Source organism: Sceloporus undulatus, chromosome 3 (genome assembly GCF_019175285.1).
Source record: "Sceloporus undulatus isolate JIND9_A2432 ecotype Alabama chromosome 3, SceUnd_v1.1, whole genome shotgun sequence".
Classification (NCBI taxonomy): Eukaryota; Metazoa; Chordata; class Lepidosauria; order Squamata; family Phrynosomatidae; genus Sceloporus; species Sceloporus undulatus.
In genome coordinates, this window is record NC_056524.1 from 21,191,204 (window position 1) to 21,213,315 (window position 22,112).

The window sequence follows — 22,112 nt, forward strand, 5'->3', positions numbered from 1 at the left end:
ATGTTGAGCTTCAAGCGCCGAAGCCGCATCCACTGAGAGATGGCAGTCAGACAAGAAGAAACTTGCTGTTCAAGCCCCATCGAAAGGTCAAGGGTGGAGAGATACAGCTGAGTGTCGTCAGCGTACAGATGATAGGAGAAACCAAAAGAACTGATGAGTTTACATAGGGACAGTGTGTATAGAGAGAACAGAAGGGGACCCAAGACAGAGACCTGGGGAATTCCAACAGATAGGGGAACAGAGGACGAAGTCTGACCACCCGTGACCACTGCAAAAGATCTGTCTGACAAGTAAGATTTAAACCAGTCGAGAACAGAGTCGGAGAACCCAAGGTCAGAAAGTAAATCAACCAGGAGACAGTGATCAACAGTGTCAAAGGCCGCAGACAAATCAGAGGTCGTTTGCCTTGGCCCGCAAGAGATCGTTTGAGATCTTGGTGAGGGCTGTCTCTCTAGAGTGCCGTGGGCGGAAGCCAGACTGGAAAGGGTCCAGGATGGAGTTGGCTTCAAGAAACTTAATACAGCGAGAATAAACGACCCATTCTAGGACCTTAGAAAGAAAAGGAAGAAGAGAAATTGGACGATAGCTAGACAAAGAAGAGGGGTCGAGAGAGGGTTTCTTCAGAATTGGGGAAACGAGAGCATGTTTGAAGTCAGAAGGGAAGGAACCCATAGAGAGAGAGAGAGAGAGTAAAGATATAGTGGAGCGAGGGCAGAAGAGAAGGGGCTATAGAGATTAGGAGATGGGAGGGAATAGGATCAAGAGAGCAGGTAGTAGGTTTGGAAGAATTTAGCAGCGTAGAGTTCATCCAGAGAAATAGGGGGAAACCCAGAGAGTTTATTAGTAGAAGGTACCAGGAGTTTAGTGGTAGGGGGCAAGTCGGGAGGAACTATTTCAGATCGAATAGTAGTGACTTTAGTGATGAAGTAGTTGGCGAAGTCAGTGGGGGAAAATGATGAGAAGACGGGGGAGAGGAAGGTTTTAGTAGTGTATTGAAGCAGGAGAACAAACGCTGCAGACGCCTCTCATTAGCGCAGATCAGCGATTTAAAATAGTTCTGTTTTGCCATAGACAGAGCGCGTGAAAAAGATAAAAGGATGAATTTATAATGAATGAAATCAGCCCGTTCTCTAGACTTTTTCCAAAGACATTTGGCCGCTCGAGAGCAGGACCGGAGGAACCTGATAGTGGGAGTGAGCCAGGGCTGAGGCCTAGTCATGGGGGAAGACACACATACAGATATAGGAGCAAAGCTGTCAAAAGTTGAAGAAAGAGTGGAATTAAATAAAGACATTGCTGAATCAGCAGAGTCCCCAAGATCAAGAGAAGAGAGAGATGAATTCAAAGTCTTACTGAGATGATCAGAGGTAACAGACTGAAGGTTGCGGAAATGGCGCTGGACAGTATGACGAGGAGGTGGGATATAAGTAAGAGTAAAAGAAATTAAATGATGGTCAGACAATGGAAAATCAGATGCCAGGTAGTCGGAAATGACACATTTAGCTGCAAGAATTAGGTCGAGACAGTGACCAGAAGAATGGGTTGAGGAGTTAGAATGAGGCTGAAGGCCAAAAGAAGCAAACAGGGAGCTAAGGCGAGATGAAGAAGAATTGTTGGGATTGTCAAGGTGAATATTAAAGTCACCTAGGATCAGAGAAGGGATTTCATCAGATAGAAAAAACGTCAGCCAAGATTCAAAATCAGATAGGAACTGGGTAGCAGAACCAGGAGGACAATAGATGACAGCAACCCGGAGCTGTAAAGGCAAAAAGAGTCAAATACAGTGGGACTCGAATGAAGAGAAAGAACTTGAAACTGGCAGGAATTGGACAATAGTATACTGACCCCTCCTCCTCGACCCTCAGGGCGGCTTGTGTGAGTGAAAGAGAGACCGCCAAAAGAAAGGGCAGCGGAGGTAGCAGTATCATGGGCCGGAAGCCAGGTTTTAGTAAGAGCGAGAAGGTTAAATGATCTAGAGAAAAAGATCATGGACAGCAGTCGCTTTCAGAGCAACAGAGCGACAGTTCCAGAATGAACAGAGGAATGGAAGCTGGGAGATAGGAAGAGGTTGAATAGGGATCAGGTTAGGAGAGATGCATGGAGCCATGGGAGGAAAGGATTTAGTAAGCGATAATCAAAAGAAGAAAATATAACAATGACAAAAGTAGGAATATAATAGCCGACTGTACTTGGTAATATTGCCTAAATACCACAAGGCACAAGGGATATATAACCAAGAGTTACAAATGACCTGAATACTTGAAGGACGGGGATTGTATTGTATCTGGCAATTTATTCACCTTTATGGGAATATCACAGCAAACCAATGCAGGAATGGCCAAGCATTTAGGAAGATCCAGAACAGAGAGAATTAAAGGCAAACATAATCAAAGTGAAGTGCCCTCCTTTATTTCATTGTCAAGGTTATTTCCTCCCAGCAGTACTCATAGTGGACAGATTTAGTTTTCGGATGCTGAGAAATTATCACTGTAAAGGATCTTTGAATCTTACCCAGTTCCCAAAGTTGATCGAATGTGACCCCATGATAGCGTAGCCTGGGGTAGCAAGAATCATATCATCAAGGGAACACATCAGTGACTGCCATAGTCATGTGCAAAGTGCCTGAATTGCAGTATTACATTTTTTGTGTGTGGAGGAAGAGGAGCAGATGGTTCAGTCATCACAATATGGAGAGTAGCTGATTGGGCAACAGGTGATGCTGGGTATCTTTTGAATCACAAACTTTTAGTCTAAATATCACCTCCTTGCTAGAAAGGGGAGGTGACACGGATAGGAAAGAAGACTGGACAGATGTCTTGCAGTGCATTCATGACCACACTTGTGTAACTTTTACAACATACCAGTTTGGATAACCTTGTAGAGAAACCCTAGAGAAGGGTCTGTACTTGCTAATGAGTTCAGGAATGAGACGGGTCTCTGGAGCTGAAGAGGAGGGTCAGTTGCCAAGACTAAAGAGCAGGCACTTTTTATCTTGAATAATGCAGTGGGATTTTCAGTTATGTATTTAGGAGGGAATAAAAAGGAGTAAATTCTTTGTGGTTTTATTTCTCTATTACATTTGAATATATATTTTGTATTCAGCACTTTAAGATTGCATCCAAATATTGCAATGCAACTGAGTAGCTCAGGCAGCAGTCCTGCATTGGAACTCCATTGGACACACAGAACATTTGAGAGCATGCATATGTGCCAAATTTAATATGCAATGTGTTGCATTCTGTAAAAATAATACATATTGGGACTTAAACTGTGATTGCGTTTACAAATCACAAAACCCAGAAAGAGGTACACCTGCAGTTCAAGAAACAAGAGTTTCTGTTAAAATGAAAACCTACAAGCCAGAGAGATATAGATATCTTAATGAGGTAATTATTATGTCAGTCAACCAAATATGCGCTAGCAAAGTCATCTGATGATTGTATTTATTTCCAGTTATTTCATTGCTGAGATTTAGATCCTGCCAAACAAAAGCTCAAAATGTGGCTTAAAATAGATTGCAAATATTAACAGTAGTTTCCTCCTAGGTAAGACTTTAGGACAGAAATTCTGGGACCCTTTCAGTGGAATGAGTAGGTTCAAAATATAGCAGGGCCACTGTAAGCGAGGTAACACACACTACCATTTAATGAGATTCAGAGAATAACTCAGAGGCCACTAAGGCCAGACCCTTTTAACTATTGCAGAAGGGAATCATATCCATAATTGTACTGAATGCAGCTTTTCATATAGGAGAAACAGGAAAGATCTTGGTCAACATGGAAATAAAAAATATTTAATAGATGTCAAAATAAAACATGTTCAAAGTCACTGTCATAGGATGAGATAATCATGCTGGCAGACTGGTTTCAATAAGGATCTCTGTTCTGACAACTGATCCCATTCTTCGTAGGGGAAGGTCAAAGAAGCACTGTGAACTGAGCATTTGAAGCCAGATATTAAAATGAAAGAAGAATTTAAACAAGCAATGTTCTTCATGAGTGGCATGTAAAAGAAGTGCTCCAGAGTTCCATGTTTTCCTCACGCCTGTTATTAAGCCTTGCATGGTACCCACCTGTTTTAATAAAGTGGTTGTTTTGCATGGAAACATTTCATGATTGGATTCATTATATTGCATTAATTTTTATGCACACTTGCTCGTTTGAGTTTTGGGTTGCTGTACAAAGTCTATAAATATCTAACTTCATCACTGAATGCTAAAAGAACAAAATGTGAACAGGGCTAGAGCCAAAGATTGGCATCATTGGGCACTTACTGAGGCCCATGTGCTGCTAATTCTTCTTGCTACCTGTTTGCCCGCCTTTTCTGAGTTAAAGTAAAAAGAACAAGAGGATCAAGAAGGGAAAGTAATCACAGCTTGCATTGCCATCTCCCTCTGGGGAGGCAAACTGACTGGATTTGAAGAGACTGGCAAGCAGATAATCACAGCAAGTTCCATGTCAGTGGACATCTCTAATAAAGTGTTCCTTTTCCTAAATTGATGAACTTCTGCCACTGTCAGGGAAAAGGAACCTTGTAGTATGTACCAAGTAACAGGGTCCACAGAATGACATTACACCAAGGACATTATCTTTTATTAAAAGGCCAGGTAACATAAGAGGCCCAGCTACCTGGCATAGCACTGGCATCATCTTAGGCTCTACCTTTTTGCTGGGACTCTGGCAGCCACATGAAGATGCCATGGGTTGGCAGCAGCTTTGACAAATGTAACTTTGCCAGGAAATTCAGTAAGAGCACAGTTAACAAAGAGCAATATGGTGGTCCAGTTGCTGCGTATTTCAGAGTTTATAATTTAGGCTACTCTTATAAATGATTAGAGAAGCCCTCCACATTTGTTGGTGTTGGGGTACAGGACCCACATGAAAGTGGAAAAGCGCACACACATTAAAAAAAACACTTTTTTTTAACCCAAGAGAACACCTCTCTAGGAATCTCTAAGTCCTATGATCTGCATCTGTCAGATGCTGAGCATAGAATTGTGCTGGAGGACCTACAAATGCCTAAACAAGTTTTCTCTCAAGAAATCCCTAGATCCTCCAGTGCCGCTTTTGGCAGAAGACATTTCTAGGGAGAACATACTAATCAAATATGTGATTCATATAGAAATCTTATCAACAACTATTTGACATCATGTCTTTATGCCAACCATGGGCTTCCCAAAGGCTTTCATTTGTAATTTAGTAAGGTCTTCTATGGCCAGGTTGGTGAGTATACAAAGCAGGTGTCCTTAGTTGTGGAACTCCCTAGTAGAGTAGTAGTGGGTAGACAAAATTGCACTGTTTTGTATTCCTGTTGGGTCATAAAAATAGGATTTGTTGCTGTTTCTGTTTGAGTTTTTAAAACTGTTTCTAAAATATTTTGTTTGAGATAATTGTTTTATATAATCTATATATTATTTTCCTGAGAGGAGGGGATGGCAGTCTGAGATGTAACATAAACCATCTAACATGGAATTGAAACTGATGCAAAATATTTTCTTGCTTAAATTCTGGTAGTTTGATTGATAAAATTGATTGATTTCACTTATATCTTGCCTTTCCCCCTAAATGGGATCCAAGCAGCTCAAAGAGGCACAACTTTGAAAATCAAAAAAGCTCAATGAGTGAAAATACTTGCAATACTACCTGCAACCAAAATGCCAGATTGTCTTGATGTTCTACCAGTCACTTCGAGGAGTACCACTGTTAAGGGCTCCAATCAGCCTGTTATCTATCCAATACTCCCCTATGGAAGCTATTTCCCCACTTGCCTGCAGTACAGAAGTACACAGGCATAGCTCCATTCCCTCCATGACCAGGACAAACTGAGAATGTCCTCCAAGTACCTGGGTAAGTAGTCAGCCACAGAACCCCAACCCCTCTGGTATTCTGGTGTCAGACCCACAATCACTCTTTTCATATTTGCTATCAAGTTAATAATAAAAGGGGTGTTGAGGTGGGTACCTAAGAAGCACTCCCACTGCAAACCATCTAGCCAGACCATATTTGAAAAAAATGGTTGACTCTATCAAGGGGGAAGCAACAGCACCTAAGGCAGTGAGGTCACCCAAGACTAACCTCAGCATAATCCCTTCTCTGTTGAGGGTGATGATGGGCTTCTGACTTGAGGTGGGTGTGCATACACAGACAAAAAGGAGCTCCACGATGGAAGGAATTTTCCTTTGTTTGGGATTTTCACACCAAGTATCCGAACATTTTCTCAATCTCCCAACCATTCAATGAGGCAATCTATTCATCCTGAAAATACTGCTCCAGGATGTGATTTTGAGTATAAACATCACTGCCTACACACTAGTAATTTGGTGTAGTTTGGAACCAGCAGACACTCTGTTCGATTTCAACTGGGTACCTCAACAGCTAGCCAACCCATATTCTGTTGGCAGTTGCTGAGCCACTTCCAATCTGCTTGTCATGAAATTGGAGCTACACTTCAGGAAAGGTGAAGTATTGCCTCTTAGCAACCTTCAATGTCACTAGTCAACCCACTTTTTCTTCATTCGTTCTTGTGTGTGTGAGAGAGAGAGTGTTTGTGTGCGTGTTGATTCTTTCAATAATAAAACTAAAAACCTTATTTTAAATTGCCTCTGGAGTTCTGTGTGATTTGGAACTGTTATACAAAGAAGAAGATCCCAGGCTGAACACTGCCCCAGCCAAGGTATACTTTTAATTGAGCTATATAAATTTCCTCACTATATATTAATCTGTGGGTGCTATCTCAGTAATCTAGCAGTTTGGGTAACACCTGGCACTGCTACAATCTACCTCCACACCACCAAAATTAAATATGATCTTGACTGATAAGAGGCAAAGTATAGAAAATATCTCATGTATCATTCTTGTTAGTGTAAATCTACACACAAGTTAAATTGTGGCCATGTTACATCACCCCTTGGTTTAATCCCAATCTTGTGCAACCAGTTGGATATTTGTGAAAGTGTCTGCTCACTCATAATGGAGGCCTCTGCAATCCCAGTTAATCAAATGGTACATCGAGGGCATGAATGAATAGTTTTGCATCACCCAAGAATGCACAACGGCATGTGCAATTGTTCCACTTACACAACTGTGAACTGAATATGGGCATTGAGCAATGGCCAAAAAAGTATACTACAGGTGCCAGGGAGCTTATGTGAGTGTAGCACACCAAGAGGGTGCCAATCATTAGTTTTTGCAGCTTTGTTCTTTACTACCTAGCACATCTAACTCTATACAGTTCAATTTACTTTTTTGAAAGTAAAGGTGATGTTCCACTTGGGTTGCAGTCTACCAGAAAGAAAGGCTCTTCTTACAAGATTATTTTGTTGCCTTATATGAGCTGAGTTAGTTGAAATGGAGCTATTATATGAAGGTGGAGTAATTTCTAGCTGAATTCATCTCCCAAGAGTCTTGCAGAGGCAGAGAAATATAAAATCCTTTTTCAAAGACTGAATCCTATCAATAGCTAACATGGCTTCTTAACAAAAAGTCTAGAAGATATACAGTATACAAGGTCATTTTTAATATGAAAGATAGACTGTACAGTGGTACCTCGGGATACGAAATGCGCGGGTTACAAAATTTCCGGGTTACGAAAAAAACCCATTGAAAAAAACTGTTCCGGGTTACGAAGGTTATTTCGGGTTACGAAAAAATTTTTGGTGCTTTTCGGCGCTTTTTCGCACGAAATCGCGGCTTTTCCCCATTAGCGCCTATGGCATTTCGGCTTGCGAATGCTTTTCGGGTTACGAAAGCGGCGGCGGAACGAATTAATTTCGTAACCCGAGGGAGCACTGTACTTGGATTACATCAATTCCACCCACAAAACACACATATCTAAAAGCAATGCTTTCCCTTTATTCTACTGTTATTCATTACCCTATCTCCCATTTGTTAGGAATAAGTAAATTGTTTCAATTACTGATCTGTAATTGGTCTTCACCCCCGTTAGCCACCATGGCTGTTTATCTCAATGAAAGAAGCAGCTGAATTATTCTGATTTGTTTTCTGTTGTTCCCTTTCAAAAACATTCAGAAAATTTAGGCGATTCCAGACACAACAGCCATTTTTCTGAGGCCCACCAGAGCAAACATACATATGCAAAGCATCACAGCTATAAAACAATAGCCTTGAAACTTACACTTTCTGCTCATTGTAATGCCTTTAAGGCCCCTCTGTCTTCCATCATTCTTGTGGCTCTCCACTTCTTAAATGGCAGAAAACCTGGAACTTCTTGTTGTCATTTAATAATTCACAATGAATTAGCCAAGAGTAGTAATTAAATAATCCAGAAATAAAGGCCTATTCTTGATATACATCAGTTCTTTTTTCTTCTCCATGCTACCTTATTGATGCTAGGGAACGCTGATGTAATTTTTAAATCAACTCACCCACAAAATACAATGAAATACAATTAAAAAAAACACCTCATAGATAACTGAATCAGCTTCTTCGGGACAGAATGTGATGGATAGTTAGGCCACATAATTCAAAGGTTTCAGCTGTGTAGATCATTACACTTTGATGAAACAGTGGCTTCACATCAGTTGGTTCAAAATCTTTAACTCAGTTAGCACTTTCAGCTTTTTTCAGTGTGAAATTGCAAGTCAGTTTCTTGTGTCATTATAAAATGATTAAATTTGACATACTCAAATTTTAACATGGCGTATTTATTTCTGAAACAAATATGTTCTGAGCAATGTATTCATAGACATATATTTCATGCAGCCACTGGATGACCTTGGGCAGGCCACAGACTCTCAGCCTTTGAGAAAGGAACGGTAAGCCTTCTTGGAATAAATCTTGCCTAGTCAGAATCAGTTTACAGGTAATGTAGAGGGATGGAGGAAGGAAGTAGGAGGGAGAAAGATGCATTGCCAACATCGAGACAAGCTTGGATTTAGGCAGGGCAGCAGATGGATCTATTGCTGTGAGGGTGATGAATTCATGCTCAGTTTACAACTCTGTCTTCCATAGCTACTCTGGTTTGTACAGGAGCTATCCAGCTGTTGGATCCTATTTTTGATAGAGTGGCATTAGGAGTGCTCCCAAACAACCACTAGTGTGAGTGCATCAACTATACATCCAAGAGTGGATTTGTTTACCTACGTTGGTGAATTTTCTGTCCCAGAAACCTAAAAGACCTGCTTTGTTGGAAGTACCCAACCTTAGTGCCGATTGGTTTTTTAAGCTGGAATTCCAAAATAAAGCCTTGCATTTGGTTCAAGGTTCCAGAGAATGAGAGCAATAAAGGAAGGAGTGGTGACAAATGTCAGCATCAATGAAACATTAGTCTATAAATCCAGAAAAGCTTGAAAAAGTTACTGTTTTGGGCCACAGGTTGCAGAGACTTTGAAAATGCCCATTCACCATACAGCCTGGGGGATTCTGAGAGTTACAGTTCTAAAACAAACAAACAGAAAAGAAAAAACAATCCCTGTCCTGGTTTTGTTCTATAGCTCCCATCAAAGGGATAGGAAAGTCTGCTAGTTTTATTTTCTCTCACATACATGTTTTTTAAAAATCCACAAAGTCTTTCCATCCAAAATAAGAAGACATTTATGAAATATGGGAAATGGTCCAAACGGGACATAAATTATATTTGCACTAGCCAATAGTGATTGTTTTCTTGTCACTTCTTAACATACCCTGAGGAGCTCCGTCTGCCGACCCCCCTAGAAACATTTAAAAAGAGATTAAAAACCCTTCTCTTTTGTCAAGCCTTCCCCCCTGAAGAATGAAGTTGTGTATTCTGTTGCCATTGATTCTCTACTTTACCCTTTGAATGATTGTGTTGGAGTTTTTAGTGTTATATATTGTATACTTGTAATATGGATTTTTATGAGATTTGTTGTACTTGGTTTTATCGACTGTAAACCGCTTTGATCTTTGGAAAAGCGGTATACAAATAAAATATTATTATTATTATTATTATTATTATTATTATTATTATTATTATCTGTTTTAAAGATGAAGCATGTGTCAGAAGAAAAATAGAAAAAAAACCCCACAGGCAGAAATACTAAATCAGCACTAATATGACTGAACTGAAGCCATAGGAATTTAAATCCAGAAGTCTTAGGGTTTAAGCACTTAAGAGTCCAGGATGGATGAATTTGATCAATTGCAGTCTCTCTCATATTTGGTTTTTGTTTTGTTTTTTAAAAAGGGTCAAGTTCTTTTGATCCTTAATGTGGAAAAACTGAACTGAAAATAAATTCTCACTCATCTCTTCTCAGGTCTTGTCTGTATACCAGGTAACCAGATATCCTACCTTTCCAGGACATGTCCTACATTGCAACTTTTTGTCCAGGAGGAATTCCAAAATGTCCTCCATTTTGAGCATGACTAATTCATATTTTTCCCTCCTGATTCGCTGGGGATCTGTTCCGGACCCCAGACCCCCCACGAATTGGAAAAATCACAAATATTCAAAGCCCATTGGTAAAAATGGGTGTGCACTCCCGCGTGTCATTTTGTCCCTCCTCGCTTGCTGTCCACAAAGGAGCAAAACCAAGGACTCCAAGTCCACAAATGAGGAGGGGGGTGAATATATTAGTGTTTTACCTTTTATTTTGTATTGTCCTACATTTTTCTTGAATGTCCTACATTTGCAGTGCCTTGTCCTCCTTTGTGGTTAGGACATCTGGTCACCATGTCTGCACAGGACAGATAGCCTGTTTTCCCCCTGGTCTGGGATTTGTTGTTATTGTTATTGTGCAAATATAGCAGACCAGTCTTGATATAATAGGCCTCTTTCAAAAACTTGGGCTAAATGGTAAAAATGAGTCATTAGACACTGGAAAATGAGTGAATGAATTCTGAGTGAGTGAATTTTAAGAAGACAACTTCTCCCTGCCATACTTCCTTTTAATAATCTATACTACAGATCCAAATTCTTTTCATTTTTGACCCCCGCAGGCACAGCACTTTTGCACACACCTGGAAGAGACCTTAATCCGAAAAGGGGCTATGGTGAATAACAAGTTTCTTTTCTAAAAACTTTTTTTAAATGTTCCTCCCCCCTTTTGCCCTTTTCTATTACTCAAAAGGATGAGGAGGAGGACTGGGGAGGAAATTAAATTAAAAACAAACCCTGTGCTTGATACTAGGTCATCCTGACATCAAGCAGTAAAGGCCAATAAATCTAATAAGGCTGACAGATCAGACTGAGCCTAACAGTGTTTCCACAGGGTTCTGAACTGCACAAAGCTGGGAAGATTTTGGAGACTGGGTCAGTATTAAGAACCACCCCCTCTATTCCACCAGAGGAATGAAAAACTAGCAGCATGCACCAGGGAAGAACTCCTGTTTCTTAAGAAAACCAAACTCCACACCTTAGGGAGCTGGAGATGTTTAGCCTAGAGAAAAGGAGGTTAATAGGTGATATAATAGCCCTGTTTAAATATTTGAAGAGATGTCGTATTCAGGAGGGAGCAAGCTTGATTTCTGCTGCTCCAGAGAACAGGACCCAAAACAATGGATGCAAGCTACAGCAAAAGAGAGTCCAGCTCAACATTAGGAGGAACTTCCTGACAGTAAGGGCTGTTTGACTGTGGAACACACTCCCTCGGAGTGTAGTGGAGCCTCCTTCCTTAGACCTCTTTAAACAGAGGCTGGATGGCCATCTGTTGGGGATGCTTTGATTGAGATTTCCTGCATGGCAGGGGGTTGGACTGGATGGCCCTTGTGGTCTCTTCCAACTCTATGAGTCTATGATTCTATGATTCCAGTCAACCTGGTGTATATTGAGAACCAGTTGGGTGTTGGATAGCACTGGACCTGGAACAAAGGAGTTCAGTAGTCTACCAAGATGTTGTTAGACTACAGTTCCAAGCATTCCCAACTACTGGCCATGGGTGTATGTGGTACGGAGTCTTATCAATATCTGAATGACCACAAATTTCTCACCCTTGTCATAAAGAGATGTAAGCATCAAGCTCAGCCTGGGCCAATTTCAGTTTCTCAACATTATCCACCTCACAGGATTATTGTGTGGTAGCGGGGAGATAACAGTAACATAGGGTGCATCTACACTGTAGAAATAATGAAGTTTGATATCACTTTAACTGCCATGGCTCCCTCCTACAGAATGCTGCAAATTGTACTTTTGTGAGGCACCAGGATGCTTTGGCAAAGAGGCTAAAGATCTTCTAAAACTACAACCCCCTAAATTCCATAGGGTGGAACTACAGCACATAAAGATGTGTTGAACTGCATTATTTCTACAGTATAAATGTACCCATACATTAGCAAGAACTCCCTGAACAAGGTGAAACTGATATTCAAATACAGAAGCAGATGTATTCATGCAGGAGAGATCCTTGAAATATAGATTTCCATGCAGAATCCATCTATCTTTGGAGGCACCATAAGTAATGCTTTTGAGAAAGTAATTTGTCCTTAACTGAAAGGTGGCCTTTTGCCCACGCTCATTAGTTAAAGGATAACACATTGATAACACATCACTAATCTGTTAGTAAGATGCCATCAATACATTACTTTGTTTATATTTTACTTTATTTTATTTTTAAAAAACACTTCCAAAAAAGAGAGAGGGAGAGAGAAATGGCTAAAAATGACCACCATCACTACTCTGGCAATAACAGAATAATTAGCAAGTAGCATTTGCTCCATGAAATATTACCAGTGTTGCCGCTTGTGTTAGTTTACAATGGTATGTCATTATGCCCTTTCTATTCCAAAAAGTAATGTATTATGTCCAAACTCTGCACTTTCCAAAAAACAACAACAGCAACAGCAATTAAAAGAAGATTAACTTTATACCTCTAAAGTGCTCTCCCTCTTATGGTACAGTATAGGCACCTCCTAATTTTTGAGATGGCATGACAGTGAAAGAGTTTGGAGAGTAAAAGGAATATATTCTCAGTTTAGAAGACAATCTGCATTTTAATTTCACCATAATCTTCGATATTTATATACATATACACATATAGTCAAACACACACACACACACACAAATGTATTAAAAGCTATAGCTTTACTCCATTGCAGGAATTTAAAAATGAATAATATGAAAATGTACAAGTAACTTCCTCTTCTTAAAAAACAAAAACAAAGCGATCGTTATTGTATTCCTCAGCAGAAATCCAATCAGGCCCATTATAAAAACATTTCTTATGACAAATATTGGTCATACTTGAAAGAAAAACTGTTGTAAAGGAATCATGGAGGATACGGTGCAGTATTTGAAGGTTTGCAGACAAAATAGGCAGAATACAAACTTAATCACATTTAGAATGAGACACATTAAAATACGTAAGCCCTAATTTAGTCAAGACCGACTGAGATCTCATTGATTTTAATGGGGCTGGATCCAATCCATAAACCAGTACACATGTGAAGTGGAACAGAGACAGCAAATATCTTGGCACTGCAAAATCCCAACCCCTCAAAAATCCTCAAGATATTTTTTTAGAAAAAATGCACATTTTGTGTGTGTGTTATCTTTACAAACAAGAGAGCAGAGAAGAGGCATTTCACTTTTTGTGAAAGAGAAGAGGTTTCACCATTCCTGCTAGGATCTTGGGTAGTTGTGCGGCAATGACTTCCGACATCATCTCTGGAAATTCAACACTTAGCGCACGGGACTGGAGAAATGTGTTCAGACAGTATAGGTGGAGCTGTTTCACGAGCTATATTTAGAAAAAAGAGAAACACCAGGCATGATACACAAACCACACAAGGACAGACATCCTACATTGTTCGGTGTAGTCTACCAAAGGCAGAACTTCTGTATGGCTTCCTGCTCACTATCCCAGGACACACAGTTTTGCTGTGATAGCTCTCCTGAACAGCCACTGGATGGCTGGAGGAGAGCAGGTGAGGGGAAACAGTCAAACACAGACCGATGACAAGATCCACCAAGATCCCCTGCTTTCCAACAGCCACACAGTGGTCATAACCATAAATTTAGAGGGGTTGGGCTTTGCCAGACAAATCTAACCTCTTTCTTTGATAAAATTACAAGCTTGGTAGATGAAGGGAATGCTGTGGATATAGTATATCTTGATTTCAGTAAGGCTTCCCATGACATTCTTGCAAACAAGCTTGTAAAATGTGGGCTAGACAAAGTAACTGTTACATGGATTTGTAATTGGTTGACCAGCCGAACCCAAAGGGTGCTCAGCAATGGCTCCTTTTCATCCTGGAGGGAAGTGACCAGTGGGGTCCCACAGGGCTCTGTCCTGGGGTCAGTGCTATTCAACATCTTTATCAATGACCTGGATGACAGAATTGGAAGCATACTTATCAAATTTGCAGATGACACCAAATTAGGAGGAATAGCTAATACTCCAGAGGACAGGATCAACATTCAAAATGATCTGAATAGACTAGAAAGCTGGGACAAAGCTAACAAAATGAAGTTCAACACGGAGAAATGTAAGGTACTGCACTTAGGGCAGAAAAATAAAATGCACAGATATAGGATGGGGGACACCTGGCTGAATGAAACTACATGTGAAAGGGATCTTGGTGTCCAAGTAGACCACAAGTTGAACATGAGTGAACAGTGCGATGCGGCAGCTAAAAAGGCCAATGCAATTTTAGGCTGCATCAATAAAAGTATAGTGTCTAGATCAAGAGAAGTAATAGTGCCATTGTATTCTGCTCTGGTCAAGCCCCACCTGGAATATTGTGTCCATTTCTGGGCACCACAATTCAAAAAGGACATTGAGAAACGAGCATGTCCAGAGGAGAGCAACTAAAATGGTGAAAGGTCTGGAAACCATGCCCTATGAGGAACGACTTAGGGAGCTGGGGATGTTTAGACTGGAGAAGAGAAGGTTAAGAGGTGATATGATAGCCCTGTTTAAATATTTGAAAGGATGTCATAGTGAGGAGGGAGCAAGCTTGTTTTCTGCTGCTCCAGAGAACAGGACCCGGAACAATGGATGCAAGCTACAGGAAAAGAGATTCCACCTCAACATTAGGAAGAACTTCCTGACAGTAAGGGCTGTTCGACAGTGGAACACACTCCCTCGGAGTGTAGTGGAGTCTCCTTCCTTGGAGGTCTTTAAACAGAGGCTGGATGGCCATATGTTGGGGATGCTTTGATTTGGATTTCCTGCATGGCAGGGGGTTGGACTGGATGGCCCTAGTGGTCTCTTCCAACTCTATGATTCTATGATTGTTGTGACAAGTGAATAGAATGCCAATATCAACAATGACCCAAAGGAGACATACACAGATATAAGTTGGATTCAGTTTGCATACATGACAGGATGTTAGTCAAGGGGTGTTACAAGTAATGACATTTCCTGTAACAAAGTAATGTATTGTTGTTGATGGCAGCAGTGTTTTTATTATCACCATCATCAGCCCTCCTTTCTCACAAAATTTGGACTCAAGGCAGCTAACAATTAAAAACAAACAAACAACAGAGCTAAAATCATACAAAAAATAAACATTAAAATAGAATTAAACTATTGACAATATTAAAATGACTGAAAACTGCACTTCAAAAGGTAAAATACTACTGAAAGGTAAAAAGCACAATGTAATAACATTACCTGTAACATTCTAGTTTGTTGGGTAATGAGAAACTAACAAAGTTATTTTTAAAAGAAATATAATGACTGCTAATGTAACCAACACACACACACACACACATACAAATATTGAGTGACATTTACTATCTGCTTCACAATGAGGTTTCTAGGGATCATTTTGGGTGATTTGGGGCTATTTTATCAATCCTTCTGAAATGTTCCTCAAAGTTTTTTCAGTAAAAATAATGGCTGAGTTCATGTATCAGACATATACATAGCCATGCTGTGGCTACAATCTGTTTCCTGATCTTACCTTTGAATCCCACCTTACAATCCTGCCAGATGCACTTAGGAATGGTGTTCTGCAGTGCTGGTAAGCAGGGCACTGGAGGATGACACATCCAGCCCCCTCTTGCCAACAACGGGTAGTGTGCTGAGCAGAAGCTGTGACCCCTGCAGTGGGAAGGGATTGAACACCTCATTTCAATACCGTGCGTGCTAGCATTATAGAAGTCTGAGCCTTGGTGCAGCTGGCTGGATTTTAAGGTGGGTTTTGGGACAATATATAATCATGGCAATGGTACCATAACCATAAATGTAAATAGGAAACAGTTATGAGGTTGTTAGACTAGCTAACTAATGGGACGCCAGTCCATGTGTTTCATAATGTGTTACATAATGCATTGTGACCAAAGGGAACAACAAGTATTGCTAATGATTTACTTTATTAAAGTAGCATGTAAGAGGTTCAAGTAACATATTACTTTAAGAAAAGAATGTGAAAAGCTCTGACTTCAAATGGTCCCTAAAATTCATAGTCGGCTAACATTTCCCCCAAGCTCCATCAGCATGGTGGAGCACCAGCATCCCTGCCCTAAGTCTTTTGGAGATCAGGGGATTGGTGGGGGAATGCTGGGAACAATCTTCGTCTTTTTTCAGTGGCTGCCCCATACTCCTGGAATTCCTTCCCCTGGTCATTTGTACATTGATCCTTTTAATCTCAATCAAAGACTTTCTTGTTTTCCAGTTTGCTTTATACTATATTTTGATGGTCTTTGGATTTCCATCTGGATAATTTGGTCTACAATTGTATTGCATTTGTTTTATATTTTGTGTTCTCCTATACACACGCGCGCACACGTTGAGTCTCTCCTACCTAGAATGCTTGGGATCAGAAGCGTTTGGGATTTTGGCTGTTTTTCGACATTGGAATATTTGCATATGTGTAATGAAATATCTTGGAGATGAGACCCATGTCTAAACATGAAATTCATTTATGTTTCATATACACCTTACATACATACCCGGAAGGTAATTTTATGCATAATATTTTCAATAATTTTGTGCATGAAACACACACACAAACAAACACACATACATTGATAGGGATGGTTGTTTTTTTGTTGTTTTTCATTTCAAAGGGACATGTTTACTGATAGTGCCATATAAATAAATGATGTTATTATTATAATTATTATTGTTATTATTATTACCACTACCATACCTTTTTCTAAGCCTGGGACTCAGTGCATCTTACAAATGTATAAACAAATGCAGTATTTAAATTAATTTCACTCAAAAATTAAAACAGAATCAGACTAACAATAGAATTAGAAGTACTAAATCGTCATTAGAAAGGAAACAACAAAACAACAAATAAACAACATAGCACATTCTGAAAAGTCCTTCTTCCTTGGAGCATCAGCCCTCAAGGGTTTGGGGAGGGCATGGGCTGGTAGGTAAGTTGCATTAATACAGGTGTTATTATGCAAAGATTGTCCCAATTACCTCCTTCCACAAAAACCTTTAAAAGGCATAGATGACGAGTGTGATGGGAATTTGTGCCTGCTTATGTCACCAACAGAATTCCAGCCACTATCTCAACATCTGTCAGGAATCTGTCAGAAACTGCTGAAGGTAAACCCATGTAGTGAACCACATAACTACAGCATCTTGATACAAAACCAGGAATTTAAAACTCCTTCTGTCTGAAGAACTTTTTATTTTAACAGGCATTTGGCAACTTACTGGTAAGGTCTTTTAATGGGTTGCCTGTCCTATACTTTTATAGTCACTTTTTGGAATGGGGGGGGGGGGGTAATTTTCAAACTGTGGATGGCAGAATCCATGGATATGGAGGATCCTTGGATATGGTCCTACGTCGACCAGACCGATCACCATGAGGCTGGGGGGGGAGGATGTGTTCTTTGGCCCATGCGGACATGCCCAGGACTTACAGTTCAACAACATCTGCAGGACCACACAATTGTCACTCCTAATGTATCCATTCCTGCATACTCTGGAAGGAATCTGTGATAGGACACTTCTGTACCTTTGATGATTTCCCTTCTCTTCCTTTCCTGCAGGCCTTCAGTTGGGTGATAATACTATTAAGCACACTGGGCATGACTTCAAATGTCACATATTAGATCCAGTAAGCTCTGAGCATGCAGGATGCGCTGAGGCAAAACAGCCAATATGCACAGCCCTCAAGAGGGCAAGGGATGCACAAAGCAGATTCTATCTCCCCAATGGGAAGCCACAGGTTTCTCTGCCCTGATAGAACATTGCACCCAATACTATTAAGAATTGCTAAAATAAACTTACATCATGCATGGAGTCCATAAGTTTGGTAAGCTGATAGAACCGTTGTGAACTGGCCACGACCCCTTTCTGTCGCAAGCCGATTGCCTTGACCAGCTCTCTGATATAACTTGACCTCATCTCATCAAACTGGCTTTGGCTTCTGAGACCTTCCAAAGGAACTGTGTTTTAAAAGAAAACAAGCAGAATACCCAATGTTGTACTTCTGTGGCTCAGAATTCTGAAATAAAGGAAAAGGTGTATTCTGTTGTCCCTTGATCATGTATATTCACTTTTGCTGCCCACAGTTTGCTGGTCAATCAAGAGATGAAACATCTCACTATGAAGGTAAAAATTCTGATTAACAGTAATTCTTAGTTGCTATTAAGTATTATCAATACTTGTATTGATATAACAATCATAGTGAAGTGGCATTCTGAAGATACTTGATCTCATCAGATTTCAAAAACTAAACTAGGGCCTGTTACAGACTGCCAGAATAAAGCTGCTTCGGGTCTCTTTGCCGGCATGCTATTTAAATGATGCATGGGTCCTAAGAGTCCGGAGGTTGCACCAAAGCCACACTCCATTCCTAAGCACCAGAGTGCAGCTTTTGGTGCAGCTTCCGGATTCTTAGGATGCATGCATCATTTAAATAGCATACCTCCAAAAATACCCGAAGCAGCTTTATTTTGGCAGTCTGTAACAGGCCTAGATTAGCATTTGGACTGAAAACTACAAGGGAATACTGAGGATCTCTAGGAAGGATATGAGAGAATCCTGCATGAAACTCTGGAGGGCTGGTGCCTATCAGGGTTGACAATACTGAGACAGATAGCTGGTTGTCTGACTCAATGTAAAGAGGTGACATGATAGCCATGTTTAAATATTTAAAGGGATGTCATATTGAGGATGGAGCAAGCTTGTTTTCTGCTAAGACATGGAACAAAAGATTCAAGCTACAGGAAAGGAGATTTCACCTAAACATTAGCAAGAATTTCCTGATAGTAGGAACTGTTTGACAGTGGAACATGCTGCTTCAGAGAGTGGTGGCGTCTCCTTCTTTGAACTTTTTTAAATAGAGGCTGGATGGCCATTTGTCAGGAGTGCTTTGATCTTCCTGCATGGCCCTTTAAGTCTCTTCCAACTTTATGATTCTATGTAAAAACAACAGTGATTAGCAAAATAGAAGACTGTAGAAAAGAGAAAGACTGCATTCTAGATGGGTAGACTCAGTCAAGAAAACCACAGCCCTGAGTCTGCAAGACTTGAGCAGAACTGTTGATGACAGGGTGACTTGGAGGTCTCTCATTCATAGGGTCTCTCTCAGTCGAAGTTGACTTAATGGCAGTTAACAACAACTAGGAATGTGAAAGCAGTTATAAAGCATGGAAGTAACAGGAGGCAAAAAAGAAGAGAAACTGTGCTTCACAACTGAAATAACAGCTGTCTAGAGCAGGCAGCTGTAAGACTAGTATATCCTGGATCTAAAATTACTTGGCTGCACCACCATTTGCCAGGGAACTTCATGTAACCTTGTCAATCAATATCTAATGTTACCAATAATAACATCTCCTATAGGGAGCCTGATCTTGTAGCCAGGGGCCTCTAGCCAACAACATGACACTGATTGCTGTTTTTAGAACCCTTTAATGTGTTAACTAAAATAAAACAAACACTGAGACTATTTTTGCAGGGAGCTTTTCAGTTTCTTGGCTTTCATGTTTCTACAATGGTGGGTTTTTCTATCTATTTCTTCCTGAATATGACTGATTATGTAGAATTTTCTCTTATGTAATAGCAAGAATCAATAATAGAAAGGCTGCCAAAAAATCTTTAACAAAGAATGATAACAATAAAAAAATTATATGCATGGCTCTTAGGGCCAATGCAAAACTATTAAGAACAAATTGTACAAAATTATATTTTAAACTGCAATTGTTCATGCATTTATTTTTTTATTCATTCATTCATTCATTCATTTTCCACCTTTTTCCCAGTCCAGGACTCAAGGCAGCTTGTTGTTGTTGTTGTTGTTGTTGTGTGCCTTCATGACATTTCTGACATAGAATCATAGAATTACAGGGTTGGAAGAGACTACAAGGACCATCCAGTCCGATCCCCCCTGCCATGGAGGAACTCACAATCAAAGTCCCCAGCAGATGACCATCCAGCCTCTGCTTAAAGACCTCCAAAGAAGGAGACTCCAAGGATATTCTATCACAGAGTCTACTTGGCACAGTTTATTCAGAGAGGATTTCTTTTGCCTTTGCCTTCCTTTGAGGCTGAGAGAGTAAGACTTGCCCAAAGTTACTTAGTCAGTGTCCATGGCCAAGTGGGGATTCAAACCCTGATCTCCAGAGTCCTAGCCCAATGAATGATCAAAACACTAAAACATGCAGGCAGCTTACAAAGATTAAAACAAATACCATTTTAAAATTCATATCATACAAAAAATATTAAAATATAATGAAACTCATATATCCCAAGTAGCTTGGCATTAGGAGTCATAGTTTAAAAACATTTTTTCCTAAGTTCTGGAGTTGTCTTGTGCCATGTTTGACTGCTAGTCATCAAGCCCAGTTATATCTACTCTGACTAGTAGGTGTCATAATCTCCAAATCCATCAAGGAAGAAGGAGAGAAAGAGGAAATAATAATAATAATAAAATTTATTTATATACCGCTATTCCATTCGATCACAGCGGTGTACAACAATTGCAATAATGATACAATACAAGATAAAAATTGCAATAGATAATTAAAACTTACAAAACAGTGCACAGTATACATAAAATCAACATTAAACCAAGCCAGCAATATACTCAAAGATGTTAATCATATGGGGGGGGGCACACATATCACAGTACATCAGGGAAGGCTTGATGAAACAAAAAGGTCTTCAGTCTCTTTTAAAAGAGATCCAGGGAGGTGGCGGTGCGGAGTTCCTCAGAGAGGGTGTTCCAGATCCCAGGGGCCAAGATGGAAAATGCCCTTTGAGAGGTTGACCTATATCTTGTAGAAGGGATCCTCAATAAACTCTTCCCAGATGACCTGAGTGTGCAGGGCGAATTATATGGGGAGAGGCGGTCCTCCAAGTACCCTGGGTCCAAGCTATTTAGGGCTTTATAGGTTATAACCAATACCTTGTATTGTGCCCGGAAGGAAATACCTGCTGTGTTCCAATTGGCTAGTGAAACTATACAGGCATGGGGAAATTGGAGAGATAAAATGCCTATGGTTACTGCAGTGATGCAGGGGATGACAGCAAAAGAAATCTCTGTCAATGGGGAAATCAGTTAGGAGAAAGCTTTCTGAGAGACTCCACCATCACAATGCATGCTCCAAAAAGTGCCTTTATATAACTGTGTAATGGACAGTTATGCTGTATAAGTTACCAACAGGATTCCAGCAACTGTCTGTCTGCTCAGGGAAGAATTTCAGGAACTTCCTCTTATCTTTTCTTAATCTGAGATCATGGCCCTTCTGCTCTCAGTTTCCTCCACAATCACATAATCATACAAGAGCTTTTTCAAGACCAGAGAGCTCACACAAGGAAGCAAGTCCAAATCCAGAATAGGCCTTGTCAGGATAAATAACACAGAGTTTGGGAACCTATGGCCCTCAAAATGTAGCTGGATGATAACTGTCATGCCTGTTGACTGGTTATGCTGGCTAGTGCTGATAGAAACTGGAATCTAATAACATTTGGGCAAACACCTGTGTGAGATTCCAAATGGCCTCTTAATCTGAGATCATGGCCCTTCTGCTCTCAGTTTCCTCCACAATCACATAATCATACAAGAGCTTTTTCAAGACCAGAGAGCTCACACAAGGAAGCAAGTCCAAATCCAGAATAGGCCTTGTCAGGATAAATAACACAGAGTTTGGGAACCTATGGCCCTCAAAATGTAGCTGGATGATAACTGTCATGCCTGTTGACTGGTTATGCTGGCTAGTGCTGATAGAAACTGGAATCTAATAACATTTGGGCAAACACCTGTGTGAGATTCCAAATGGCCTCT

The 22,112-nt window shown here is 40.3% G+C and overlaps 1 protein-coding gene across 2 annotated transcripts in view; it reads right to left on the reverse strand.

The window, feature by feature from the left end:
- Window positions 1-12,481: 12,481 nt before the first annotated feature.
- Window positions 12,482-22,112, reverse strand: part of PGR (progesterone receptor) — a 115,488-nt gene continuing 105,857 nt past the window's right edge. The window contains exons 7-8 of one of the 2 annotated variants that reach the window (XM_042457413.1): window positions 18,113-18,270; window positions 12,487-13,648 (exon numbers count right to left, since the gene is read on the reverse strand). In XM_042457413.1, the coding sequence (XP_042313347.1) occupies window positions 13,493-13,648; window positions 18,113-18,270 (314 nt within the window). In that variant the 3' untranslated portion in view covers window positions 12,487-13,492. Of the gene's footprint in view, window positions 13,649-18,112; window positions 18,271-22,112 lie in introns of both variants that reach the window. The other variant, XM_042457414.1, reaches the window with a different exon arrangement.